General features: G+C 51.7%; 1 protein-coding gene across 1 annotated transcript in view; it reads left to right on the top strand.

Moving 5' to 3' along the window:
- The window catches only part of LOXL2 (lysyl oxidase like 2), an 89,666-nt gene that overhangs the window by 35,548 nt on the left and 26,220 nt on the right, over positions 1-27,898 (top strand). The window contains exons 3-6 of the mRNA XM_032470934.1: positions 481-656; positions 13,742-13,953; positions 20,290-20,512; positions 23,924-24,107. Of these exons, the coding sequence (XP_032326825.1) occupies positions 481-656; positions 13,742-13,953; positions 20,290-20,512; positions 23,924-24,107 (795 nt within the window). The remainder of the gene's footprint in view (positions 1-480; positions 657-13,741; positions 13,954-20,289; positions 20,513-23,923; positions 24,108-27,898) is intronic.

The raw sequence follows: 27,898 nt of genomic DNA on the forward strand, positions 1-27,898 counted from the left end.
TTGACTGGGGTCATACAGCCAAGTGGCTGAGCCAGAATGAGTATCATACAGCTTGGTATCCAAAGTCCCTGTTCTTTCCCTTATAGCACGTGACTATCGGGCTTAAATCTGATTTCTACCCTAATCACATTCAATCTGCCACCGCCCCCAAATCATATCCCTCCAGCGAGGGAATCCAAATGGTCTAGAACTGTCTGCAATATCTCAACATATTAAAAACCAGTCTATCGGGAGATAGGTATAGCTCAGTGGTACAGTTCATGCTTAGCATGCATGAGTTCCTGGGTTCAATTCCCAGTCTCTCCATTTAAAATATTTTTTAATAAAATTTTAAAAAATTTAAAACTAAAAACTAATTGATGACCACACACAGCTGCCATAATGAGAAAAAGATTCTTTCTGCGTACATCGTTATTGCCCCCAAAGACTCGAACCTGCTCTGACACAGTGCTTGGCTTCTCTCTCCTCTGTGTCCTTCAGGGCCCATCTGGCTGGACAACGTCTACTGCACAGGCAAGGAGGCGACCCTCGCAGCCTGCTCGTCCAACGGCTGGGGTGTCGCCGACTGCAAGCACTCGGAAGATGTGGGTGTGGTGTGCAGTGACAAACGGATTCCTGGGTTCAAGTTTGACAATTCGCTGATCAACAACATAGAGGCAAGTCCTGTGCTCTTGATGACTCCTTCACGTGAGCGTTTTCCTTCTTCCAAGTAACTCGCTTCTCACCTACTGATTCCAAGAAATGTGTGTGTGTGATCGCTAGGGAGGAGGACCTAAGCCAGCTTGATTTTGGTGCCAGGGCAGTTGAGGGGAGGATCTCCCTAGATGGGGATGCTGTTAGTGGAGTAAGGGCATTCCAGGCACAGAGAATGGATTGGCCAAAGACACAGAGGTGTGAATGGCGGATAAGCAGGTCAGTACCACTCAAGACTATAAATTGTGAATCTAGAAATAGTGTGAAATGAAATTGGAAAGGTAGCCATGAAAGGTCGGCTGTGCTCTGTTCGGGAGTTTGCCCTTTGGGCTGAGAAAATGTATCAGCTATCAACTACAGTGTAACAAATTACCCCCACCTCATATTTTCCAGCTTCAGACAACAAACATTTATTATCTCGAGTAGTTTCTGAGGGTCTGGATTCCAGGAGTGGCTTAGCCTGTTGACTCTGCTCAGAACATCTCATGAGGTTGCAGTCATGCTGTCAACTGGGGCTGGGGACTTCTCTTTCCAGTTGACTTGTGGTTATGGGCAGGCTTGAGTTTCCTTCTGGCTGTCAGCTGGAGCCATCTGATCCTCTTCCCACAGCCTCTCCATAGACTGCCTGAGTGTCCTTAAGACAGGGCAGTTGTCTCCAGAGTGAGTGACTCAGGAGAGAAAGAGAAAAAGCAAAACATGGAAGCCACATCTTTCATAACGTCATCTCGGAAGTGATGTACCACCATTTCTGCTGTATCCTATTAGTCACACAGACCAATCATGTACCGTGTGGGAGGAGATTACCCAAGGGTGTGACTACAGAAGGCCGTGGTCATTGGGGATCATCTTGGAGGCTGGCTGCCACAGGACAGTTGTCCCCAAATCTACCTGGGGATCAGAATCACTTTGAAAAGGCACTGGAGCCTCACCCCAGACCTACTGAATGAGAGTATCCCACTATGGGGACCAGATTCTTTTTTTAAGCTTTCTCAGAGGACCCTCAGGTGGCCTGACCCACGTCAGAATTTGGGAATGGCAAAAGGGCTGGTGATGCTTCTTCTGTATTTATGGCTAAATTTCAAATTTATTTTTTTCAACAAGTTCTCCAGGCAAACAACAATTTGCACACGTTTCATGCACTACCCTGTGTGCAGCATTTGTGGGGGTTAGGGCAGGGGGAGGAGGCAGCCAAGGTTCCTTCCCCAGGGAACATGTTGGAGGTCACCCCGAAGGGGCTGTGGGATCTGCCACGAATCCAGGCCAAGGAGCCTTCACTGTGCCTTAGCCTCCAACTGACCTCAGGACTAATGCTGAAGAAAGTTGACTCTTGAAATTGCCCTATTTGGGCTTCAGAGGAAGTTCTCCCCCGACTGTGGTCTTTACATTTTCTTTCTATGACTCACACTGTCCAGCTCTTTCTCATATGTTCCTAGCTCGCTGAGCACGCTGGAACCTTGTCCAAGCCTGCGAGATAGTGTGGAAGAGGATTCCCAGCCTTCTCTCAGCTGGCAGTACAAGATCATTTCTGGTCGAGATATATATATATATATATATATATATATATATATATATATATATATATATATATATATAATCTTTCCAATGAGATTAGAAGCTCCCGAAAAGCAGGGCTACATCCAGTCACCATCGTATCCAAAAAAATAATGCTGGGTACCTAATAGGAATAGTATCTCGAACTCCTAAATTTTCTTCTGAGGAAGGAAAACCAAAGATGATTATCCCCTTAGGTAAGAATAGCCCAGGATAAAATATCAAACTAAACAGGGATGAGAAGCCCATAGAAGCAGATCATTCCTTCATGGCATCGCCCCACTTAACAGGACAGTGAGCTTATTGGTGACATCTTTCATGGGCTTCTGTTCAGCCTACAACCTCAGCATAACCTACTTGGATTATCAAGCAAAGGTCCAGGCTTCTGGGCATAAGAAAGTCACCGATAGCTGGAATCAAACAGAGGTGGGCCAACATGTCAGTGGTGGGGTTAGGAGAATGAGAAGACACATCTGCTACTAGAAAAAAAAAATGATTCTGGAAAAGGACTCTGTGAAGGGCATTTCAACAGGGAAGTGTTTATCGAATACCTCTGTGGGCCAGTTCTTCTGCTTAAGCACTTAAAGGGGAAATAAGATGCATCACAGAACCTTGATTGGGTGGGACAGGCAGCGAAGTGACTGGAAGAAATATGTTGGAGAGTTCTTTCTTATTCTGGAAGGGCTGAGAGTCTGGGAGAGGAAAGCTTAGGACTGACCTTTGTTCTGGACATTTTTGGGCACCTGCTGAACACTCATCATGGTCTGGGACCCCACCGGGGAAAGCAAACAAGATCCTTGTTCTCCTGTCCTTACACCCGAGAAGACAAGACTGCATGCCTTGGGGGAAAGCTGAAGATCATTCCAAGGCAAGGAGCCAGGATCCTAAACAAATTTACAGTAACCCAGAGAGGATTGGCTGGGGGTGTCTGGAGGGCTGGGTGACTTCCATGCCCTCTAAGCTTCGCATTTGCCCAGAAGGCCTCCCTCTTGCTGTCACACACATCGGACTGGGTACCATGGGCCAGCCTGGGAGCGTCCCTGTTTAGCCACAGGACACCGAGGACATTTTCAGTTGATGCGCTGTCCCCCATGATCTCTTTTCTTTGGTATCCACTAAAAGTAGGTCACGAATGGGTCTAGATCTCAGGGTGTCTGACAAGAACCTTTGAGAGTTGCCACAAGATTCTTCCGTCCAGGACTTCGTGGCTAACACGCATGCTCACTGGCAGGGCTGGCCGAATGGGTAGGGAGCCACCCAGACCACCGACTGGGGATATTTGTGGGATGTGAGAAGTTTCTCCGAAATACATCATGTAATAGCTGTGTCCGGAGCTGAGGTCATAGAACCCCTCCTCTTGGCTGCAGAAATTAAATGCATGTGGACAAGAGTAAGAGACGTAGGTTTGGTGGATGTGCAGTTGGGCAGAATCATGACTAGTGATACCCGGGGAAAACTGCTGATGCTTTAGCGTGAACACCGTGGATTGTCTCTAATGGTGTAGCCCAGGGCTCCGCTCCTGCCTCTCCTGCACGGGTCAGAAATTTGCCTGGAGATCAAAATGTGCACCCATCAAATTTGTAGGAGACACAAAACTCAGAGGGATTGCTGGAATATTACATTATGGGATGAGGTTCAGAAAAAGCCTCAGGAGATTGAACTAATAGACCCAAACTGGAACATATTAAGGATGAATATAAGGTCCTGTATCAAGGTTCGGGGGGTTGGGGGGAAACAGCCACAGAGCGAAAGCCAGGGAAAGTGACTGAAAGCATTAATTATATTTAAAAGATCTGAAGGGGATTGGTTGATTAAAGGCTCAGCATAAGCCAAAAGTATATATGGTTGCTAGAGAGCTGAATGTAAACGGATGCACTGAGGGAACAATTATTTCCCTAAACTCTTTGCTTTTTGGACCAAGAACTGAGTGAAGTTCTGGGGCCATCTCTTAACTAGGTCACCCAGAGTGGGGACGAGCCAGGTGGAGACAGGTCTGGAAACCCCATCATGGGAGGAAATGAAGCTGTTGTGTCAAGAAAAGAGATACAGCGGGAGACATGTTGGTTCTTTTCAAATCTTGAAGTGCTGCCACGGAGAAGAGTGTTTATGACTTGTTCTAACTCCCAGAACTGAGATGGAGGGGAGGGGAATGGGACGTAGATTTTAGCTCAGGGCGAAAACTCTGGAAGGCTGAGTGATGGGGCTCCACCTTTCAGCACAGTGTGAAAACTCCATGCACAGTGGACGGGGCTCCCCTATCAGTGGTGAGCTCCTTGTCATTGGAGTAGTTCAAGCGGGGCGCGACCGGGTGACCTCCTGCCAGGAGTATTGCAGCCAGATTCCTACATGGGAGGAAGCAGGACAAAGTGATTAACAAGTTGTTTCTCTGCACCTATAACAACGTACCCAGCCATGCAGCAGGTGCCCACTAGCTGGCTATTGGCAGTGTCCACCATTGTGTCCATTGGCGTCATGCGTGTTACACACACACACACACACACACACACACACAGAAGGGATGCCTGCTAACATGTGTGCTCTGGTTCTCTCTCTGCCTCTTCTCTGGCCCATAATGACTTTGGCCTTGAAAGCACTTTTCACCCTCCCTCTTCCACATCAAAGTGAGAATGAAACCCACTCCTTATCTCTGCCACTTCCCCCCAGCTCGAGGCCCATAAATTCAAAAGCAGCCAAGAGTGAAGTGTCAGTTAATGCCTTCTCTGTGTGGTGCGGCCCCAGGGATAAATGACTAGGCTAGTGAATGTCATGAAGACACCCATCTCTTCTCCCTTCTATCTTGAAAGCTTGTGGCCAGGGTCTGTAGCATCCACCCTCATTGACTCCTGGAGACTGGGGACAGGTCACAGCCCATTAGAGATGGCCCTCACTGGCTTTTGCCTTCTCCACAGCACACTGGAATTCCCCAAGCCACGAGTGGAAGAAAATTCTGCATCAGTCTAGACCAAGTGCATCCCACTCTGGGATGCATGAGGCATGAGTCACTGAACCCTGGGACCTGGATGATGGAATTTCGCTCGATGAGCTAACTAGGCTTCCGTGGACTCTTTCACATCTGCTTGGGGCATCCCCGGGGGCTCCTTGACACTTTATCAGTTCCCTTCTAGAGGAGGGGAAGAGTGCTCCTTCTTCAGATGAACGACCCCACCAGGGGAGAGTCCACAGGTTTGACCCTGAGCTACCTGTTGGCCAGGAGCCAGAGCACAGAGCAAGTCCACTGTCTTCTTTGAGATGAGTGGGTTGGATTCAACCCCTTCCAGCAATGAGAGTCTGTAATCCTGAGTAGCTGTGGTTTCTCCTTCAGAAGGACACGGCACACAGTCATTGTTTACAAGGTACTTTTACATATTCTGTAGGGGGGCAAAAATCAGATGATTTTCTGTAAAAGTACTTTGCGGACTAGAAAGAGCTGCAGTAGATTCACCTTACCACTGACCCGCCAGCCCTGGTTCATTTCATCCAGAAAATTAACTGAGAAGGATCTCAGTCTCCCCTTTCCTGTGGTCTAAGTTTTAGGCCCGAGAGTGGAAGGCAGGACCCCTGAATTCTGGTCCCATTGGCGCCTGAGACTTACAGCTCTGTGTCCAGAGCGACAGACCCTTCTTGGGTCTCTGGACACCTCACCGTAAAACAGCATTTTCCAAAGGAAAATGAGTCTTAGGCCAATTTTCAACACCTTCTTAAAAAGCGGTCAGCAGGAGCAAATAATAAAATGTGAAATACTGGTGGTTTCAAGCGAACAGACCTTTTTTAAACCTAGAAAACAGAGCTCCAACCGCACCTCCCAGGATTTCAGAGGCTCTTAAATCAAGAGGCTTTGTTTCCTGTCTGTGGCGGTGGACAAGTTGGAAAAAGCATTAGATAAGGAGAGATTACAAATCCAGATGCCCTTCTGAGCAGCCCTCTCTCCACTGGCTGTTTTGCACATTGCTAAGTCATGTGCTCACGGAAAGGCTCATGGCTGGGGCCATGTGCTGTCAGTTCAGGGAACACACAGGTCTTTTCCTTTTCCTTCACCTCCCCGCACCACCTTCCTCCCTACCCGTTTTTAAAAGGCTCTTTTGCAAAGGCAGTTTGGTTCCCAGAACTGCTTGGAAATCCTCCGGCTGTGAGAGTTAGGGTAGCCTGTCCCCGACGTGGCCCCAGAGTCTCAGTTTCTCCTTTGTGACAGGAGGTGATTCAGGAGGCCCGGAGGGGCCGAGAGTGGGAGGCTGAGGATGGAGCCTGGAGATGGATATTCACCTCCCAACAGTGCAGAGAAGCTAGTACCTCTCCCCTCTGATCCCTCACACCCTTCTGGAAGGGCCCGGAGACCTGAAAAGCTCTTTCTTCTCCTCTTAACCACAGGGACGAGGCTGTTGTGAATTTTTTAAATTCCAGGAGTCCAGGTTTTTATTAGTCACAGTAAGCTGCCAAATGCTTCATTTTCCTCTTAGTAAGCAGCCTTATCTCATCAGTATCTGGGGGCTCCTAGGGGTGGCAGCCTGGAGCCTGAAAGGAAGTAATTAACTATAGAAAGGTCCAAACACTTCGTGGCCAGGAGTTTCGAACCCCCACCCACTCCGACCCCACCAGAGAGGAGGTGCCACAGGTTACACTGGGTGTTTTAGGAAAGAAAGGGGGTCTGTTTTCATCCCTGTGCAGTTTGGAAGATGGTGGTCCTTCCAAGCTAAATATAGCCCTACTTCCCCCCAACGGCCGCAAGGGAGCTGGACGGCCTCCTGCTGTGGCAGGAGGAGGAATGCTCGCAAGTGGGCAGTTTGTGCTGGGCTCTTCAGCAAAGGAGTGAGGGGCTACCGTGGGAACCCACAGCCTCTGAATCCCCAGACTTGCCCAGCTGTCAAGCCAAGCCACCGCATGTAGCGTTCCTGGGTTTCCTCTCCCGGCCTACAGGGAGCGTGGGCGAGGAGATGTATCAGACTCTGTCTGGCGCTCACATTCCACGATGCTGTTTATCAAGGGCCTCTGCATGGTCCAGGCTCACCAGCCACCACAAGGGGCACAAGAGAAGTAGTTCTGGGGTGACCTATTTTCCCAACTGAAAATAGGTCACAGCATCTGAAAAGCAAAAGGGCATTTATGCAGCTAACAGAACAGACTATTCGGAATTGGGGAGCATCCTGGCAGATCCGGGAAACCGGTTCCTGGCCAGGGTGCTACACCAACAACCCTCTGAAAATGATAAAATACCTTATAATTGTTTGTGAGATGAGATAAGTACGTAATGTCATACTCACTTGTGAGATGAAATAAGTGAATAAGCAGTGTTATAATTTTCTGCAGATGAAGTAAATGAACGGCGGTATGTACTGGGACTTTGAACAGTGTGGATTACATGGAGCGCTATGTGGCAGTTCGGAAAGGGAGAAGTTAGTGGGGAGGGACCAGGGGGAGGCGTGCTATAGGGAAGAAGTAGGGGCTGGAGCCAGGCTAGAGAAAGCCCCTCTTTGCCCTGGTTGGGCAGATCCATTCTGTAGGGTGGACCAGGGTGAGGGTGGTGGCAGAGGGCCGAGGTGGTTCACTGAGTCACCTCAGCCCTGCTGGAGGACTCAACGCCGAGGAATCCCCCCAGCCCGTCCCCATGAGGCTGTTGCTAAGGCAGCTGCGTGTTGTGTCTGTTTATTCATTCATTCAGTACGTTCTAATTGAGTGCCAGACCCTATACTCGGCCCTGGGAATCAAGGGATAGAGGAACTGAAAGGGCGGTCTTGCCCTCCCGAAGTTTTCTGTCCAATAGGGGAGGAAGACGATTTCATAAGTCGTTCCTGCGTCACCATGGTGATGGTTGCTAGGAGGCCAAGCATCAGGTACCCCACCGGGGAGCGGGCTGGACCGTTTGGCGTGGCCCAGGACTCGCCTGGTCTGTGGCCTCAGCACCCCCACTGGGCCAGAGGGACTGGTTGCCGGAGCAGGTGTCCTGCCAGCTTCCTGCAGACAGCACGGCTAGCCTGTTCTCCAAAGAAGCAGCCTCTGTTACCTACCCCACTGCTTTCAGGTTGGAAAATGAAACAGAGTCTCCAGCAGCACTGAAAAACTCTTGATTTATAGGAGGAGGTCCCAGACTGCCTGCCGGCTTTTTCCTCTGATGGCTCCACATGACCTCAGCGCTCACACCACTCCCACCCCTACCCCTCCACCCCACTGGTCTCCATCACACACAGCTGAGCAACAGACATCTCGGCCTTGCCTTCCCTCTTCCCTTTCATCCTTCTGGCCAGGCGGAATCACTGGCTAGAGAATGTTCCCAGCAGCTTCTTAGGCTGTGAATTCCTGATCTGATCCTCAAAAGGGGATAATGACAGTGTAGCCAGACTCTCCCCGTGCGTACCACATGCCTCATGCTGTTTACAGATAATTCTCACTTAGATAAACTGTCTAAACGTACACTGATGATCAGATCAGCTTTTAATTCAGTTCAATAACTATTAGCATCAGGTTTCGAGGGGGAAAGGGAAGGGTGTTAAATAACTTGAATGACAAAAGAACGGACACATGGATAAAGTCCTCGTCCATCCGTAGGTCACACAAGCAGTGTTTATGCTACGAGGTGAGGCAAGCCTCTCTGTTTATTTTGCATTAAACAGAGAATAAAGGCAGTCTTTATTACATTTTTGGCTTGAGAACCCAGTGTTGCTGGTTAAGCTGAATTCCTGTCACTGGATTTTTTTTAATGGCTATTAGTTTATTCAAAAAATGTATGAGGACCCACTGTGTGTCATGTCTGGCACTAGTTGCCTTGGGGAATACAAAAATAAAAATAAAAAATAAAGCACCGTTCTGTCCTTAAGAGACTCACAGTCCGATGAGGGGGCAAAAACCTGTGGAAAGATAAATGGTTGTATAGATAGTCAGCAGAAGCCCAGGTCGAATTGAGGGGCTCAGAAATGCTGGAGGAACAAAGAAGCTGAATCTGTGTGGATGAGATGTTCAGGGAGGGGGCTTCATGGAGGAGGTGAGGCTTCTCTTTCCACCTCGGGCATGAACGGGCATGAACGGCAGCAGGAGGCTTGTCCATCTGGTTGCCTGAAGTGTCCCAGGGCCTCACAGGGTGCCTGGGGCATCGTAGCACTCAACAGGGATTTTTCAAATGGATGAATGAGATTGTCCTTAAGGGTCAGGAGGATTCTGATCGGTAGAGAGGAGGGAAAAAAGGATTGCAGGGAGGAGCTTGATGCTGGTGTTAAAAGAGTGATGCTGGCCTGGCAGTGAGGGATGCTCGTGGGTGGAAAAAGGGCAGGGAAGGAATGAGGTGGGCCAGACCAGGAAGGCTCTCAACCAGGAGCGTAAGACCTGGGGGAGCCACGGGAGGGGTTTGAGCCAGACACGCGGGTGCACGGTGGTCAGCTGGATAGGTGTGCTGGCCATGTGTGAGGTGGGCTGGGTCAGCCCTTCCATCTGGACGAGTCCCTGTGAAATGACAAAGCTGTGGTGCCCGATTCTTACTTCCCTGGTTCTCACTGCACACCTGTAAGAGTGGGAGTGGGAAGGTGACGAAAGGACAGGAAAAGCACGGCTGGGCCAGGATGGGCCGTGAGAGTGAGGAAGAGGGAGCAACAGGCATGTGAGGGCTGGGGGCCTCCATCAGTCAGAGGAGGAAAGACTAAGGACGTCCTGGGGGTGTTTGGTTTGAGAAGCTGAGGAAGGTGCCTGCATGGTACTTGGGAAAACAGATCTCTACATGGAAGGCCGTTTTAAAAAATAGTCGAATAAAGAAAGCTAAGGGTTTTGATAGCAAGATGCAGGACCCTGTTCACTGTGGAGGGAAGGAACTTGTAAATGAGCAGAAGTCATGCAGAACTAACCCGTCGTGCGTGCTGGCTGGGATGATGGCGGACTGGTGTATCTCCATCACGGTCCTCCCACCTGACACCACTCCAAGGTAACTTCTTGGGTGGGGAGGCCTAGGCTGATATTAAATCATGGCTTCTAGAGGGAGGGAAGGAGGAGAGTTGGGCTAAGACCTGACCCTTGCAAATGTGCATCCCCTGGGGGCGATGAGCCTCCTGCCGACTTTCAGACAAACTGTGAAGTACTTTCTTAAAGGCTTGCTTGCTGGTGTGCCTAGCCTTGCTCTCCCTGTATCTCTCCCTGATGCAACTTCCAATGAGACTTTCAAAACTGGTGATTTTTCCTCACTGGCAACAGCCCCAGACTGTCACATTGTGGAATTTGCAAGTCATTCTCAGATGCTGCAAATGTGAAATGTCATTCAAGCACAAGACTGGGAGACCAGCCCTGGACCTTTCACTGGCCTTTTTTTTTTTTTTCCACCAACCCACTGGTTAAAGCAGGGCAGGTCATGGCCTCAATGCACCTTGAGTTTCCCCTTTGGAAGCGGGTGATAATCATTCCCAGGGCCCAGGCCCTCCCTGGGGAGGTGATGCGTTTTGAGTAGGACAAGTCCAGAAGATTCTGTGAATTCCTCGGAGGAAAGCCTTTTGGAGAGCCGGGGGAACTGTTGTCTCTGGCAAGCGGGCCCGCATTCAGACTTTAATTTGAATTTTAAAACGTGCCAGACGCATGGCCAGTTTCTGGGCTATTGGGCTTAACGTGCAACTCGCAAGTCTAGAGAGACTTTTGTTAGAAAAGGAAGCCGTGTATATGGTTATTTCAACTCTTCTCTTTTGAAGTTGAACTTCTGGGAAAAAAAATTCCTACCACTTGTGGTTGTGGAAGAGATTCCACAGCAGTGAGGTCAGGAGGGACGTTCTCCGTGTACGTGTGTGTTTTCCTGCACCGAGGGCTCTGAGCGGCCCACGTGAGCTCATTGGCCTGCAGCGAGCACGGAATATGAGCCACAGAGGGTTTCCCCGCCGCCCCCTGGCCCAAGTCCAAGGGCAGCTGGGAGGCAGTTCTGTCTTCCCTCACGTCCACTCCGGCCTGACTCACGGCTCCTCCGGGCGGGGCGCAGGGTGGACTTCAAATGTGGACTTCGAACGTGTAGACCTGGAAGGGACCTCCGAGCAGGCTGAGCCCCAGGCCCTGCCACGTGAGGCTCGGCTTAATACTGGCAATGAGTGGGGTGCGGACGGGAGGGTGAGGACCACTCAGAGTCCCGTGGTTACGAGCCTGGGGCACGGGCTTGGAGTCAGAACTCAGTTTTCACCCTTCTTTATCGACTTAGTGGCTGTGTGAACTTGGAGAAGATGCAAAACCTTGCTGAGTTTTCTCATTTTTCACCCGTAACACGGGTATCCCACTGGCTCTCTCATCCATTGTCATGGGAACTGAGGAGGGGAATGGATGTAAAGTTCTGAGCACAGAGCCTGATGGGTAGTGAGTTGGCTGGTATTTGATAAATGAGGGCCCTCAGGATCGTTATGATTCAGAAAAGAGACAGGGCCCTGTGGTTGGGGCATAGGGAGGAAGACTGGCAGAGCCCGTGGAGGGGAGAGATGGTGTTTTATGAAATGAATGAAGTGGATTTGAGCCCAAGAGAACAGGAAGGAATTGGTTCTGTGGAGGGAGAACGGAGAAGACATTCCATTTGGAAGGAACGATCAATGTGGAGCTTACCTGACCGCTCTCCCCGGGCTTTGGAGGGAAACCGTCTGCATCTTCCTTCACCACGTGGGAGCACAGACACACACACTCTGCACAACGCAGTCACATGCACATCATCCTGCACACGGACACACACAGGCAGTGCACTTCCACAGAGACATGTGCACAAGTGCATGGACACACACAGAGACACACACACACAGACACACTGTAAACACTCAGGTGCACACACATGCGGTGAGTCAGCAGAAGAACAAGGACAGTGACATCAGTTCTGGCTCTTTCTCTTCTCCCAACATCATTTCCCGCATCCCAAAACCCACCAGTCATCCTTCTGCTGAGGGGACGCTGCTCTGCATCAAGACAAGGGTCTGCTGAGCCCACCCCCAACCCCAGGCCTTCCTCCTGCTGGATTCACCCATCACATCTCCCCTTAGCCTGTGGTGGTGCTGATGCAGGGGGTGGGTTGGGGTTGTGTGGGGGGTGGATCTGTGATCTGTGAATTTCATAAAGTCAGCCCAGCCTGCCTGCCCCATGAAGCCACAGGGGTGATGCCACAGCAGTCACTTTCCTGGAATTCTAGCCTGGCCTCCTGAGATGCAAAGATGCAGGAGGGGGCTGGCGGGTCTAAACCTCAGGGCCTTTCTTGCTCACCCCATCCATGTGTCTCGGTGGCACAGGTCCTGTGACCTGAATGGGTGCTGTAAAGGATCCAGAATCCAGGGTGGCAGACATAATCCTGCCACTGGCGGCTTTCTTTCCGCTCTGCATGGAAAGGAAGCAGGGCCAAATGCCACCCCTCCCAGCCTGCATACTTTCCGCCGCCTTGCAGGACCGGGGAATCAGGGCCTGGCTTTGCACCCTGAAGCCAGTGGCAAGGAGACATGAATCCCTGGGCACCCAAATAATGGTCCTGTTCAACCTCGTGGTTCATTTGCATCCTGGCTGGACGGGGGTTTGGACACTCGGGTGCCTGGGTTCCTCCATGCCAGCACCCCTGCCCGGCTCCCCTGGCTCAGCTCGGGGAGCCTGTCACCCTGTACCTCCAATGCTCCCTGCCTCTGCGTGGTCCTGCGAAGATCACTGGAGTCACCCAGTTTTCTCATCTGGAAAATAGCGATGATGACAGCTAACCTCCTCATTCTGCTGTTTGAGGATTAAGTGGGAAGATGAACATAGAGCATGTACTGAGGCCCTGCTGGGCACAGGCCGGGGCAGAAAGAAGAGGGGCTGAGAGTGAGGGATTCAGGAACTCCCATGGTGTCTGGGGACAGATTGGGTGAGCCTCGGAAAAACATAAAAGCTATCACTGCAAATCCCAGGGAATCCCTGGTCCTCCACCCAGCTTGGCCTCCCGAGGCCCCTTGTCCTACTAAATCCCTGGGACGTGGGTGTAGACTTGGGGCAGGGACACTGTAGCTCAGTGGCCGGGGTTGGGGAGGAGAGGTCACACTGCAATGAGACGGGAGCCTGCCCTCCACCCCCAGCCTCTTCTGTGTTCTCCTAGTGGGGTCCGGCCTTTGGCTCACTGCCACGGAAAGGGGGTGGGGGAGGGGGAAGCTTTACCGAAGGATAAAGGGGAGACACACACACACACTCACACACATGCACACGTATGCTTTGGAGTAAAATGCAAACATGCAAATTATTTTTACTATTGAACATGAAATTCAAGGAACACGTTTTCTCTTCTGCTCTCATTTTGAGACCCCTGCAGGAGGAGGCTAGGGTCCTCCAAGTCTCTGATTGCACAGGTCACCCCTGCTCCCTCTCCTGTGGTCCCTGCAGCCATTCGACCTCCCACAAACAATGCTTGATAATTGTGGCCTCATGCTGTGTGCTCTCCGGGAGCACCCACAACCCCCCTAAGCCCCCTGCAGGACCAAAGGGGAGAGGCAGGCTATAGCTGAGTGCCCAGGCTGTTGTCACCTCTCCACGGCCAGAGTAGGAAGGTAACCCATCTCCTTCCTCCTAGAACATGAACATCCAGGTGGAGGACATCCGGATCCGAGCCATCCTCTCCGCCTACCGCAAGCGCACCCCGGTGACAGAGGGCTACGTGGAGGTGAAGGAGGGCAAGACCTGGAAACAGATCTGTGACAAGCACTGGACGGCCAAGAATTCCCGCGTGGTCTGCGGCATGTTTGGCTTCCCTGGGGAGAAGACGTACAACACCAAAGTGTACAAGTAAGACTGCTGCGGAGAGTGTGGCTTCCTGGGCTCTGGCCCTGCCTCGTTGTAAGAGTAATCTCTGCAGGGTCCCGGGCCCCCGGGGTCCCCGCAGCAAATGGTTATCCTGAGAACCCTGGGATTTTGCATCAACTGTTAGGAAATTGAGAAACTGATCCATTTGATTCGGTCACACACATCCTGAGTAAATCTTGCCATCCTGTTATAGGTTCCAAAGTTAATATCTCCCAAGGGGAAAAGGAGATTTAGAGTAATTTGGCCAGAGTGTGTGTCTAGTGAAGGGTTTTCAGCCCATGACAAGCTGGTGTATCGTCTGGTCGTGGGGTCGTCCTACCTCCTCTCGTGAGGGTAATAATCATCTGTTTTTACAGAAGGCTTACTGTGTGCCAGGCTCTGTCCTTAGTCCTTAATCCTCACAACACTAGGAAGCAGGGGTCTATTTCAGAGTTGAGGAAATGAAGTCAGAGAAGGATGACAGAACTAGAAAGGGGCAGATCCAGGATCCAAACCTGGGTCCCCAGTGACAGGGTTCAGACTCCTCCAAGAGTGCAGACTGACAAGACTACCTCTCTCCTTTCAAGCCAAAGAGAGAAGTGGCTTTCAAGCCAGGAGACGGGGGCTCCACCCCAGCTCTCCCTCCAGATCCCTGGGGTCAGTGCAGGCTGCGTCCCTGCCTGGGCTTGGCCTGGCTGCCTTTGGTCAGAGCCCCCAGTCCACCACGAGGATGAGTGCTGGCAGGGGAGCTGCCCAGCTGGGCAGGCGATCAGAGTGGTGATTCCCACTCCAGCCACCCCCAGACATGGCCCAGACCTTCCTGTTTGCACAGGGCAGAGTGAGGGGGGTGAGCAGGGTGGTCCCCATCCTCTAAATAGTTTGGTGAACCCCTGCCAGCTGGCCAACTCCTCCCCTGGAGACACCATCTCAGCTTTTCCTTCCAATTAGAGCCAAGAAAAGCAAGCCCCCTTCCTTGACAGACCTCCTACCTGCTGGCCCCACCAGAGCCCCCAGCCTGGCACAGGTCTGAGCCCAGTCCTGGGAGCAGAAAGTCTGCCATCAGCCCTGCCCAGAGCAGGATGGGGTGCCATCCTGTTCAGATGGCATTTGAAAGCCACCTTCTCAGTTGCAGAAGGTCCAGAGTCTTGTTCCTGGTTTTGAAGAGAGATTGCAGATCTCAGATCCCTTTTGGCAACTGGGCCCAGGGAAGTCCTCTCATGTACTGGATTTTAAACCCCCTCCTGGCTCCTCCCGCTCTGTCTGTGGCTTTGCTTTTTCAAATGAGGGCAGGAAAAGGCTTCCAAGGCTGGGAGGCATCCGAAGAGGTGGTGGTGGGCAGTCCCCTCAGCCAAGATGGGAGACGATTAACAGACACTGGAAACCAGCTCCTTCTCCAGCCCTCTCGCTGGAGATGGTGTAGAGCAGCCGTGGTGGGTAAGCGAAAACCTTCTGGGTCTCAGCTTGTCTTTGACATCATGTGTTAGTCTCTGAGATGCTACTGACAGTTGAGCCCCAAAAGGGAGAGGCGTGCTGGGAAGAGTTTCTGTGCCTCAGTGGCACTGTTAGTGGCTGAGATGGCAGCTGGGAGGCGGACTGGGGAGAAGCTGTTAGGGAAGAGTGGGGTCCTTGGACATCCCCTAGCCCAGCCCTCAGGCTGCGCAGGAGGAGACCCAGGCCTGAAGGGGCCACAAAGCAGCTTCTGCCAGAGCTGCTCCAGGGAGTGCTCTCCGCACTTCAGACCTGGCTCCAGCTTTGCTCCGCCCTGGAGGCAGGGCCTATCTGCTCCCCACAGGCCCTCCCCAGGGGCTGACTGGTAAGTCTGAGAGCCGGAGCAAGACTGGCCTGGGGACAGGGCTATCTGTGAGCCCTGCTCAGAGACTGAGGACAACAGAGGCCTCAGAGCCAGAGTGACGGCCACACTCTGCGTGGTCCCTGAATCCATGCCTTCCAGTAGCATCTTTCCCCACCACCCTTTCACCCTTCCTGCTGCCTGTCACTGCTGTTGCTGACATCACGCCCCCAAGGCAGGCCTCGGGGAGGCCTTCACTCTAAGAAGTGATTCCAGCTGGGGTGGGTTAGTGATCTCCAGGCATCCACCAGGCCCCTGAGGGAAATTCACCTGGGCAGCATCTGAGGCCTCTCTAGCCTGGCTCCCTCCACTAACCTGCAGGGTTGGTGGCTTTACTCAGTGGCCTTAGAATTATCCCCAAGGCCAGGACTAGAACTCTTCATCAGAGGCTCTGCTTGTCATCCACCCCTGACTCCCCCCACCACATCAGAAGAGTCTGGCGGGGTCACTCACAGGTCCACCAGAGGCCTCTGCATTCATAGGCTCGCCCCAGAGTGAGTCACGAGCTGACTTCTGTGCTGAACTGGGGAGCCACACACGTACCTCTAAACTGATGAAGCCGAAGTCTCAGGGCCCATCCCCCAGGGCCAGGAACGTTTCGTAGTCCTTTTTTCCTTTCTTAAAACAGGACCCCAATATTGATACTGATTTGTGGATACGAGCTCACTAAGCAGATGCTGTGTCCCATGTCGCTTCTTGGGAGTCAGGAGGGTGCACTAACACTTCGGTAGGTTGGATGAAACAGAGACCCGAAGGAGGCCCCCCACAGCGAATCAGAGATGCCTGGACCCCTTGGTTTCATGTAGAGGAAGGGGTACAGAGGCTTGGGGAGACTGGAATGTTGGAGTGGAATTGTCCTCTAAGACCTGTTCACCCACCCTGGGAGGGTCCAGAGACACACTGTTTGCCATGACTGCGAGGAATGAATTTGTGAGGGGAGCCCTGGCATTCTTAAGAGTCCCTGACCACTCTTCTCTGTAAGCCAGACCGAATGCTGGAAGCTGTAGTCACTGCAGGTTGCAAAACCTCAATGCAAGGGGAGTAATTGGATTCGGGGAGTGGTCAGGGCCAACTGACAGCAATCAAGGTCAGAGGAAGGTGGGCATGGCTGCCGCATGGCCAGCAGAGTCAAAGCAGCCATCAGACCAGTCCGACTCCCGCAGGCCCATGGCGTTGGCTACTTGATCTCATTGGCTGGATCCTGGTGCTCCCAGAAGTAAAACAGGAAGCCTACTAAATTTTTACTTGATCTGTAAAAGCAGGAACGTTCTAAGTCAAGAGAACAAAAATCTAACCTGAATCATAAAAGCAGACAATCGTGGCCCCTCCATCGTTTTCCAGGCCTAAGCCAGTTTACAGACCCAGAAACCCTTGAATGAAGAAAAGAAGGGGGGGATCCCCCTTGAGGAAGGACCGTGGCACACTGCCAAAAATTTGTACTGTTAGTCATTCCCCCAGCCTTCCTCAAAGGGACCTACGACCTTTTCCCAAGGTCACTGGGCATTGTGGAAAAGGAAATAATCAGAACTTTCAGGAACCCATGGACACCGGCTCTGAACAGAGATTGATTCCAGGGGCCCAAACATCACTGTGGCCCACAGTTAGAGTGTGGACGTCAGGTGACCAATGGCGTTTTAGCTCAGGTCCGTCTCACAGGGCCTCGGTGGGTCCCTGAACCCATTCTGTGGTTACCTCCCTAGTTCCAGAATGCATAACTGGAATAGACATATTCAGTAGCTGGCAGAGTCCCTACAAAGTCTGGCTCCTGTCTTGACTTGGGGAGAGCCAGGAGGACTTCTGAATTTTAGTTGAAGCAGTTCAGTTCAGTGTTCTTCTAGCTACCCAGCCATTGGCCTAGACACCTCCTTCTCAAGCAGGCTTCCTGCTTGGCCAAGGTTCTCCTCTAACTCCAGTCACCCACCAATCACCAGGCCTGGAGGGGGCTGTCCACCCATCCTCCCCAGCGCCTCATCTTTGCATCCCCTGGGGCCTGTCCCGAAGTGAATCACGGGGGCGGGGTGGGCTGCCGGTGGCGGAGGCCTGTGGAGGATCACAGTTGAGTTCCTGTGAGCTGACGTAAGAGGGCAGGGGCCTGTCTGGGGAAGGAGGAGCAGCTCTGTGTCTGCTGAGGGTGCTTCGCTCTATATTAAGAACTTAGTACCTCTGTGGCCTGGGAGAGGGTGGTGGTCACTGAAAGCTGGGAGCAAGAAGGTGTTCCAGTTCAGTGAGGTCTGACCACTCCTTGTGCAGCTGACATCCCCTGGGTGTGTTCTCTGGCCTGATTGTGGGGAGTCATAACAAGCTGTAACCACCCCCAGCATGTTCTCCAGTCCGATGTGGGGGTGTCATGGGAAACAAGCTGGAGGCTGTGTTTCCAAGTGCAGGGCCTTCCAGGAAGTGGGAAAAGGCAGTGGCTCTTGGAATCATTAACAGTCCTCTGGTGTAGCTCTCTGCTCTGGCTGTAGCAATGTTGAGCACACACTATGAATTTTTCCGAGATAGTCCTTTTTCAAAGATTCTGTCATTGTACCCGCAGGTACAGTAGAATTATTACCAGTCACAATTTTTAGTTAAGGAAAGATATTGGGAGCATCTGTAGGGTTTCTCCTTCCTCTGAGACAACGCAGAAACTTCTCATTGACTCTGAGACAACGCAGAAACTTCCAGGCCTACTAGACCAGCAGGGACAGACCCGCTTCTGCGCATTCAGGGCCAGCCTGCCCTGGGCCTCCGCTCGACTGGGCAGCTGCATGCTGTCCAACTCTGCCTGGCAGCTCACTGAGCTCTGCCAATCAGGGGCAAGCACACAGACCCCAAAGACCCAAGACAGCACAGGAGGACAGGGCGTCCTCCCCACTCTCCCCTTTTTCAAATCCGGCCATCATTCAAGGCCCAGTTCAAACTCAGTCTTCCAGGAAGTCATCCATCATCACTGCAGCCACAGGCTCCCTCCCTTCTCTCATCTCTTCTTTTTTTCCTTTAACCAATATGGTTTTTATTTATTTAGAAACATTTAGGTTTGTAACTTACATTTAAGTAAATTTGTAAATGCTGGGCACTGTGGTAAGTGCTTTACAAGTATTAATTCATATAACTTTCCTACCAATCTTATGACATAGATCCCACTGCCACTTCTGATTTGGAGATGGGGAAACTGAGGCACAGTTTCCTTTCCGTTAACTGAGTCATTACTTGTTGATTGGTTATCATTTTAGAAAGGACTTTGACTCACCTTGATCCATATTCTGCCTTCCAAAAAAAAAAACACCAAAAAAACACACAATATAGCCAAAGAGCTTCCCTAGGATGTGACATGGAGACAGCCTCGTCCCACCGACTCCTGGGTGAAGATTTGGTGTGGTCTGTGGCTGAGTTTCATCACCATTGTAATTTCCACAACAAAGCCAATTCAGCAGGTGGGGTAATTCGTCTGTTCTCATTGTTTCTCAGTGGATTTGCACCTTTAATCTTGTCTATCATTGTGAGAGTTTTATACTCAACTTATCCTGCTCATCAACAAAGGGAAATAAAGACAGGGAACCACAACAGATCATGTTAAAGTGACCAACCATTCCATTTGCCCAGGACTGAGGGGTTCCTGGGACCAGGGCGCTTATCTCTCTCTTTTTTTCTTAATTGATCAATTAATTAATTTATTTATTATTGAACTATCATTAATTTACAGTATTGTGTTAATTTCAGGTGTACAGCAAAGTGATTCAGTTTTATATGTATATATTCTTTTTCAGATTCTTTCCCATTATAGGTTATTACAAGATATTGACTATAATTCCCTGGGCTACACTGTAGGACCTTGTTGTTTATCTGTTTTATATATAGTAGCGTGTATCTGTTAATCCCAGACTCCTAATATATCCCTCCCCCTCCCCTTTCTGCTTTGGTAACCGTAAGTTTGTTTTCTGTGTTTGTGAGTCTGTTTCTGTTTTATAAATAAGTTCATTTGTATCACTTTTTTAGAGTCCATGTATAAGTGATATCATAGGATATATGCCTTTCCCAGTCTGACTTACTTCACTTAGTATGATCATCTCTAGGTCCATCCATGTTGCTGCAAATGGCATTATTTCATTCTTTTTTATGGCTGAGCAATATTCCATTGTATTCATCTCTTTTAGAGCCCTTTTTGCACTTTGTATTTACAGGCTTAGTATTATCTCACTACGCTGAGTTAGTCTTTTGTCTCCTAGACTGTGAGCTGCAGGGGGCAGGAGGCCATGACCACCCTTCCAGGTCCTGCTCCCCAAGGCCCAGAGCAGGCCCTGCATGACCAAGGTGCTGAGGTACTTGCAGACTTTCTGGAGCAGGACTGGGCTCCAAGAGCAGGGACCATGCCCGTCTGGTTCCACCACCAGATCCCCAGCAGCCACACAGTGGCTGGCCCTGGGCAGGGGCCCAAGGCCCAGTCATGGAAGGAGGGAGAGGTGGGCACCACGATGCCCCGGTCACCTGCCCCGTCTCGCCTTCCGCAGGATGTTCGCCGCCCGTAAGAAGCAGCGCTACTGGCCGTTCTCCATGGACTGCATGGGCACGGAGGCCCACATCTCCAGCTGCAAACTGGGCACTCAGGTGTCACTAGACCCTGTCAAGAACGTCACCTGTGAGAATGGACTGCCGGCTGTGGTGAGTTGTGTGCCCGGCCAGGTCTTCAGCCCTGATGGACCCTCGAGATTCCGGAAAGCCTACAAGCCAGAGGTGAGGACGAAGCAGGAGTTCTGCCGCTTGGCACCTGGAGGGGCGGGCTGGTGGTTAAGTGAGCAGACAGGGACCCCCAAGAGAGGTGAAGAGAGCCTGCCCCAGCTCAGACCACTTTTCTAGAGGGCAGGAAGGTAGAGGACCCTGTCAGGGCCAGCCTCACCAAAAGATGCCACCTCTAGGGGTGACAAGCAGCTGGGCCCCTGCCCCAAATCGTTAGCACCCCCACCTGCCCTTCCAGCACTGCTGCTCCACTTCCCTCCCCAACCAGAGTCCCCTTTGTAGAGGACAAATACCCAGGAGAGGACTGTGCCTCATTGCTGACCATCACAGGCGCTGTGCACGGTCTGTGGACCCGTGCAAAGGGTGGGGTGAGGGGCGAACACCTGGGGTTCCTGCACGATTCCCGAAGGAATCAAGCATCCTGGAGACAGGACACAAACCTCAAAAGCACATGAAATCAGCTACAAAGGTTTTCAAACATCTTTTCGTTTATTCTACAACAGAAAGAATAACAATTTTTTAAAAGCTTCCACCAGGGTAGTAAATGGGAATGTGCCGTCACTGTATTACCTGTACCCGCTCTCACGTTGTATGTTTGTGAACCAGCACATGTGTGTGCGTGTGAGTGTATGCAAGGGATGTCGATGTACATCTGTTCACATAAATTATCCCCATTTCAACTGACTGCATCACCCCAGCCCTGGCAGGCTCAGCACGTCCCCTGAAGAAGAGAAAGTGTCCTATTCTGATCTTCCCTCGTAAATCATTAGGAGGCTTTTCTTTGTCCTCCCCTCCTGTTTTCATAGCCCCACAAAGGGTCTCTGCTATTTTGGGCCAGTGCGTGGGAATAGCACCTGGGAAGAGGAGAGGGCGGGCAGGAAAGATAGTTAATCATTTCTTAGGGAATGATTCCTGTGCCAGATAAAACCTGATTACTTGGGAATCGGTGCCCTGGGCTGGAGTGAGTTCCAAGTCAGCTCTGATCACCTCAGGGGTGAGAGGAGGGAAGAGGGCTCTGATGGGGGCGGGTGTCAGCTGGGTCCAGGAGATGGGGCTGGAGTAGCGGCCCCTCCCCAAGCCGAGGCAGCCTCATTCTGTGTCTCCTGTTCCCTCTCCCTGTCTCTGCCCCATCTTTCCCCTCTGCCGTCTCCAGTCTCTCCTCTCCATCAACATCAAACGACCTGCTCTCGGGCAAGGGGTGATAACATTCATCCCCTGGAAACTAGGGGAGGAGCCAGATAAACCACACTGGGTGCCCCCTCCCAGGCCAGGGTGGTGTACTTGGACACAAGAAGAAGCTTTAAAGGAAAGGAGGGAAATGAACGCAGCAAGCCCAGCCATCAACCAGAGGGTGCGGGAACTAATGGGGATGTCTTCTTGGCACTTCCAGCCGGCAGCCAGCCCTGCCCCGCTCCGTCCCCACAGGGGCCTCTAAGGTGCACAGACCCCACCACACATCACACATGTGCAGCCAGGCCACACAGGCACTCCTGGACAGGGCCAGCCCCCCTGCAGCCCCTTGCTTGCCCCTCTGCCAACGGGATGTGACGGCCACATCCTTTCTACAGCCTCAGCCTGGGCCTCTGAGCTTTCCTCATGTGTCATCCAGAATACCAGGCCTACTGTTTTGGAATTCCTCTTACTGTGTGGTTGAAAGCAAAGGAATCAAGTTCATACCAAACCAATTAAAAAATAAAAATAAAAAGAGCAAGCGAGGGTTACATCACATTTTCCCCTGTTTCTTTCTTTCCTCCCAGGCCAGCTGACTCTGCCTGGCCACTGCCAGCTGCAGCGAGGTTATTTAGGACTCTGCCTCTTAAGTTTGGGTCACAGATGGTCCACTCCATGGGAAGGGGGCCCTGGAATCCAGCTAGGCAGCTTGGGAAGGGAAGTGGGGGAAGGGAGAGGTTCTACAGCAGTCCACGGCTGGGGCCAGTAGTCCTGTTGTGTTTTCTAAAGCTAGAATGAAGGTTCCAGAAGCCAGTGGAGGCTTTGTACCCCTCCTCGTCCCTCTTTTCTTCTCCCCCTAGTGCCAGGGTCAGTCCCTGAGGTCTGCAAATCTGGGTGCTGTCGCAGCACCCCACCCTGCCATGGCAGCCAGGAGGCACAGTCAGTGGCGGAGAGAGGTGTGGCCGAGTGGGGACCTCAGTTGGAGGATGGAGACACAGGTTCTTCTTCGATGCCTTGGCCCTCAAGGTGGCTGGTGTACATTAATGCTTGAAAAACACCACCTCCAACCAGGCCTGCTTTGAGTGGGTGGGATGAAAGGAGTCCCGGGCTGAGGACTGCACAGGTCACAGTAGAACAATGACTCTGGTCTGATCAACACAATTAGAAGGGCTGCCCAGTCACCCCTTACATCCTCTGTGTTAAATCAGACGGAATCAGCAGTAACTAAGAGCCTCGCAGCCTTCTGAGTTCCCCACCGCAACACACACCCACGTGCACACACACATGCATGCACAGAGGCTGATGCAAACCAGGGTATGTGGACAGATGGAGTTGAATGACCCGCCTCCCATCCTGTAAGGTGAGATTCAGTGGGATTAAGATGCTGGTGAAGAGTAGGTCTTACTCCTGTGCAATTAAGTAAACCTCATAAGGTGATTAAGGCTCCCAGGCTGTCAGTGAGCAACTGGGGTATTTAAACAGTAACCGCCCAACCCTCTCGGTGTATCTGGTGGGGCTGCATCTTCTGAAGAGTTGGGCTGATTTGGACGTGGAGTAGAATCAGGGTTGGCGGGAGCAGAAGTGGTAAACAGCCCAGCTCCAGGACAGATGTTGGTCTTAACCAGTGTGAGGCTCCCCATCCCCTGGCCACATCCGTTCTTGGCTGCCTTCTTGGCGAGGCCCCGCCCTCTAGCTCCCTGTCTTCTCCCTCCCTCATCTCATTGGCCTGCAGAGCAGGATCCTTGCCGAGTGATCTGTTTAGTGCCCTGGAGTCTCCCCCAGGGCTGGACCACAGCACTCCGTTACCAGCATGATAGAATTACGATAGAATTACCATCCGTTTGGAATCTGCAGACTTTGGGGGTAGGAGCTTCTTTCTGTAGCTCTGAAGCTTGAGGTTCTGGAGTGAGGGAGTGGAGGGAAGGGCAGGTGGTAAGGTCCTCGGGCTAGTATGGGGTGGGGTGACGAGCTGACGAGGGCTCCCGAGTGGTCCAGGGACGAAGCTCCACGAGAAGCCCGCGAAGGGAGCTCGCAGCAGAGCCAACAACGCAGAGGGAGCATGCGCACCACGCGGAGTGAGCATGCGCACTCCTCCCCTGTAGGGGGTGCGCACACACAAACCCGGCACGGCCGGCCCGAGCCTGGGGCCTGGGTTTGGAGTGTGGTGGTCGGGAAGGGAGGGGCGTACGCTGGGACCATCAGCGTCTCCGCTCAGCAGGAGCGTGTGTCTCTCTTCAGCAACCCCTGGTGCGGTTGAGAGGCGGTGCCAACGTCGGGGAGGGCCGCGTGGAGGTGCTCAAGAACGGAGAGTGGGGTACCGTCTGTGACGACAAGTGGGACCTGGTGTCTGCCAGCGTGGTCTGCAGGGAGCTGGGCTTCGGCAGCGCCAAAGAGGCCATCACGGGCTCCCGGCTGGGGCAAGGTAAGACCGGGGAGGACGTGCCGTGGCCTCCCTTCACGGACAGTGTCACGTGGGGCGCCTAGCTCCGCGCTGGCTGGCCTTGTGCTTTCCAGGCTTTTCTTCCTTTGCCTCCTCCCTCCAGCAGCTGCTGCTCTGTTGGAGGATGCTGGGCCTCCACCGCGGCGGTCGGAGCTGGAAGGGCTTTAGGGAACATCCAGTCCCCATATTATGGATTTGGGAGCTGAGGCCCAGAGATGATGAGACCACTTATTAGCAGCCAATGAATACTCTTCTGGAGGTCTCCCAGCTCTTAACCCTGTGCTTGCTCGCACGGCCCCACTGAGAATGCTGCAATTTCCAGGCCCTTCTGCCCAGAGGAGGCCTCAGAATTCATCAGGCTGTGGACCACCCTGGGCACAACAGAATCCCAGATGTCACCTTACTTTTCCACCCTGGGTTAGCACCACAAATATTCTCTCCCTGCCACTAGAGGTTGGGAACAGAATGCCCTTCGCCCAGTGTCATGAGACACTAACATAAGAAGTAGCCTGGTTTTTATTAAGTGTCCCAAACAAATGTCATTGGAGCAAAGAAGAAAAGTATTGGGAGGTTTTCAAGCAGGTCGCCCTGTTGAGAGGAGTGTTGTAAACATGACAAGACAAGGGACCGCTCTCCCTCCTGACCCCTGTGAAGAACACTGATCTCTGCCAACCCTGGTCCTACAGAGGGGGGAGTCCTCGCCCCCAGTAGACTCTGCGGCCCAGTGAGTGTCCAGCCCTCATCCGGAGAACTGTATGTTGAGCAAGGGAGACTGGAATCTTTTCAGTGTCAACCCCCAGGGAGGCTGCTGCCAACCAGGGGCTGCCGTAGTTGGGAGGGGTGAGGAAGAAGGAGAGTGGGATGCAGGTGAAGGGGGGAGTGTCCTATCCTGTGGGGAGAGGATGTTTCCATCAGTCAGAATAGGACCATTGTCCCACAGCAAGGAATGCGGTGAGGTCACTGATCACAGCCTGGAGGAAATAATTGCCCAGGGGACCCGGGAGAGATGGCACTGCTGCAGAGGGGCTCAGTGGTCATCCAGTCCAGTGGATGAGGACTCTGAGGCTCCAGAGAACGAGCCTGAGATCGGCCGATAATTAGTGGCAGAGAAAGACTGAAAGTCTTCTAACTCTCAGATTTGGGCTTGTCCCCCTACTTACCTGTCTCAGCCTGTTCGCATTCAGGACACCTCTCTATCTCCATTCTCTAATCCCTGCAGGCTTCCTGGGGTGCGCTGAAGTTTGGGGGTCTAGGGTGGACTTGAACATTGCACCGTGCTAGCAGGCAGTTATGCCACGTGACAGACCTCACCCCCCACCTCCCAGTGGTGAGCTCTTCTGGGTTCCCTTGGATCTTGAATATTCCCATAGTCCGTGGTACTAATTGGCTAATGTGTTGGTTTGTGGTCTCCCAAGGCCTACAGGACAAAGACCACTCATGCTGAGGAATAAACAAGCACTGGATGACATAAACATTCCATTTATCATGGGCGTGTGCTATTTGACCTAATTATTTCACTGCCCAGAGCTGCCAAAGGTTTCCAAGGGCCTATGGAACTCTGGGAGAAAGAGACATTTGGCATTTTCAGTGCTGTTCTTGAAAGAACCATTGGCTGATTTATTATCTTCTACCATGCGGGGCAGATCAACTCTGGTAGGCAGAAAGGGAAAAGTCCACATTCAGTGTCAAGTCACAGAGCAGACAGGGTCAGTTCTCAGTCCTGGCTCCAGCCGGTGGATCCAGTGACCACACCCACAGTGAGGGTGGTGACAGGGCAATGCCTGAGAGTCTGGTAGGCTGAGCCCTCGTCCCAGCCCTGCCACCTACATGCTCGGTGACCTTGAGCAACCTTCTGGGCCTCAGATTCTTCACCAGACTCACAATGTCTGAGGTTCTGTCTCTCTAGCCTCCTGTAATTCTGAGACCTGCTCTCATCACCAGGATGGATGTTAGGGCAGAAGCAGGCACTGCACTCTGTGTTCTGAGACCCTGTGAACGCATGTGGACTCCAGCTCTCTGTTTATACACCTGCCTGCCCCCACGCCCCACTCACAGCACTGTGGGAATATTCATTTTATGAAGAATGAATGAATGAACGAATGAAGGTGTAAGTTCCAGTTGCGTAAGCAGGGTCAGCTGAACAAACTCTTGGTAGAGAAGTTTCAACGTTCCAGACCCAGCTGTCCATGAGACATATAACGTGAGCCATGTATGTGATGTTACTTTTTCTAGTAGCCGTGTAAAGAACAAAGAAAAAGAAACAGGTGAAATTCATTTTAATAATCTACTTTCCTTAACCCAGTATATCCAAAGTATAATTTTAACATGGCAATCGGTAGGACTTTGATTACTGAGATAGTTCACGGGTAGTGTGCTAACTCTCTGAAATCCAGGGTGTGTTTCTGCACTTGAAGCCCGTCTCAGGCTGGACTGGCCACATTCCAAGTGCTCAGCGAGGCAGTGGCTGCTGCACTGGACAGGGCAGCTCTAGAGCTGTGCCTTTCAAACCCGTTTGCCTGATATCCCCAATCAGAAATACTGACAGAGCATGCTGTGCGTGTAACGCTGAAACAGAAGTCTCCGGAAATGGTGCTGACTTTCGTAACATGCAGAGCGCTGTGCCTGTCCTAACCGATTCCACTGTGCTCCTAAAAATCTGGTGGTGATACTTCAATTAAAAAAGAAAAAATAAAAAAATCTGGTGGCAACCTGCAGAGTCTATTGTGGGTCCAGAGTCCATAACATTGTTCTGAGGGGTTGGATGTGGCTTCTCCCCAGCATCCTGTTTCTGCCCCAGGCCTGTGGGGCTGAAGCTACTCTCAGACTGAGGCTATTTTCTAGCATAGGGTTTCTTCTCTTGACTCTCTTGAATGAGCTTCAGAAACTCAGCAAGATCAAGCTGTGGGGTCAGATTGCCTGGTTTGAATCCTGGTTCCTCCGTCAGTCCAGTTATTTAATCTTTGGTCCCCGTTGGGGACCATTTTACTGGGTTGTTGGGATGATTAAATGAGTTAATATAAATGATGTGTTTAGGACAGAATCCAGCACATGGTAAGTGCTCAGTAAATATTAGATACCATCACCATCACCACCACCACCATCACCACCACCACCACCACCACCATCATCACCACCACCATCATCACCACCACCACCATCACCACCACCATCATCACCACCACCATCATCATCACCACCATCATCACCATCATCATCATCCTCACCTTCATCAAACAAGCCTGTGATCTAACCGGATATTCAAGACCAAGGTTGCTGCCCATCTTAATTCCTGAGCTGTGGCCCTGCTTGTGTCACAGTCTCTGTTTAGGGTCTGTGTTTTGCACAGCTTTTCTGCTCTCAGTCCTTAGATATTTCCAGCCAGAGTTCCTGATGTGTTTTTATAAATTTTATAAAATTCCAAGCAATTAGAAGCTTCATCATTTATGAATTTCCAAGGAAACGGAAACTTGGCTCTTACCTATTACCATAGGTGGCTCCTGGAAGTTAATTTTTGGCCTCAGTGAGCCCAGGTGCCAGGTATCTCCAGAAAACCCACTACCACCCAATAGAGCCAACGGCCCTCTCCTTTGGGCTCCAAAGCACAGGTTGTCACCTCCGCTTTATGCTTTACCCCATTATAAGTCTTTGTGTAAAGTGTCGGCCTCCGCCAGGCACTAAGTGTGAGCGCGTCATGGTAGGTGCCTACCTCTCCCTTCTGTGAGTCCCCGACACCTGGCATAGAGGCTGACATCCAACGGGCACTTATTGATCAA

The sequence above is a fragment of the Camelus ferus genome, chromosome 31, assembly GCF_009834535.1.
Source record: "Camelus ferus isolate YT-003-E chromosome 31, BCGSAC_Cfer_1.0, whole genome shotgun sequence".
Classification (NCBI taxonomy): domain Eukaryota; kingdom Metazoa; phylum Chordata; class Mammalia; order Artiodactyla; family Camelidae; genus Camelus; species Camelus ferus.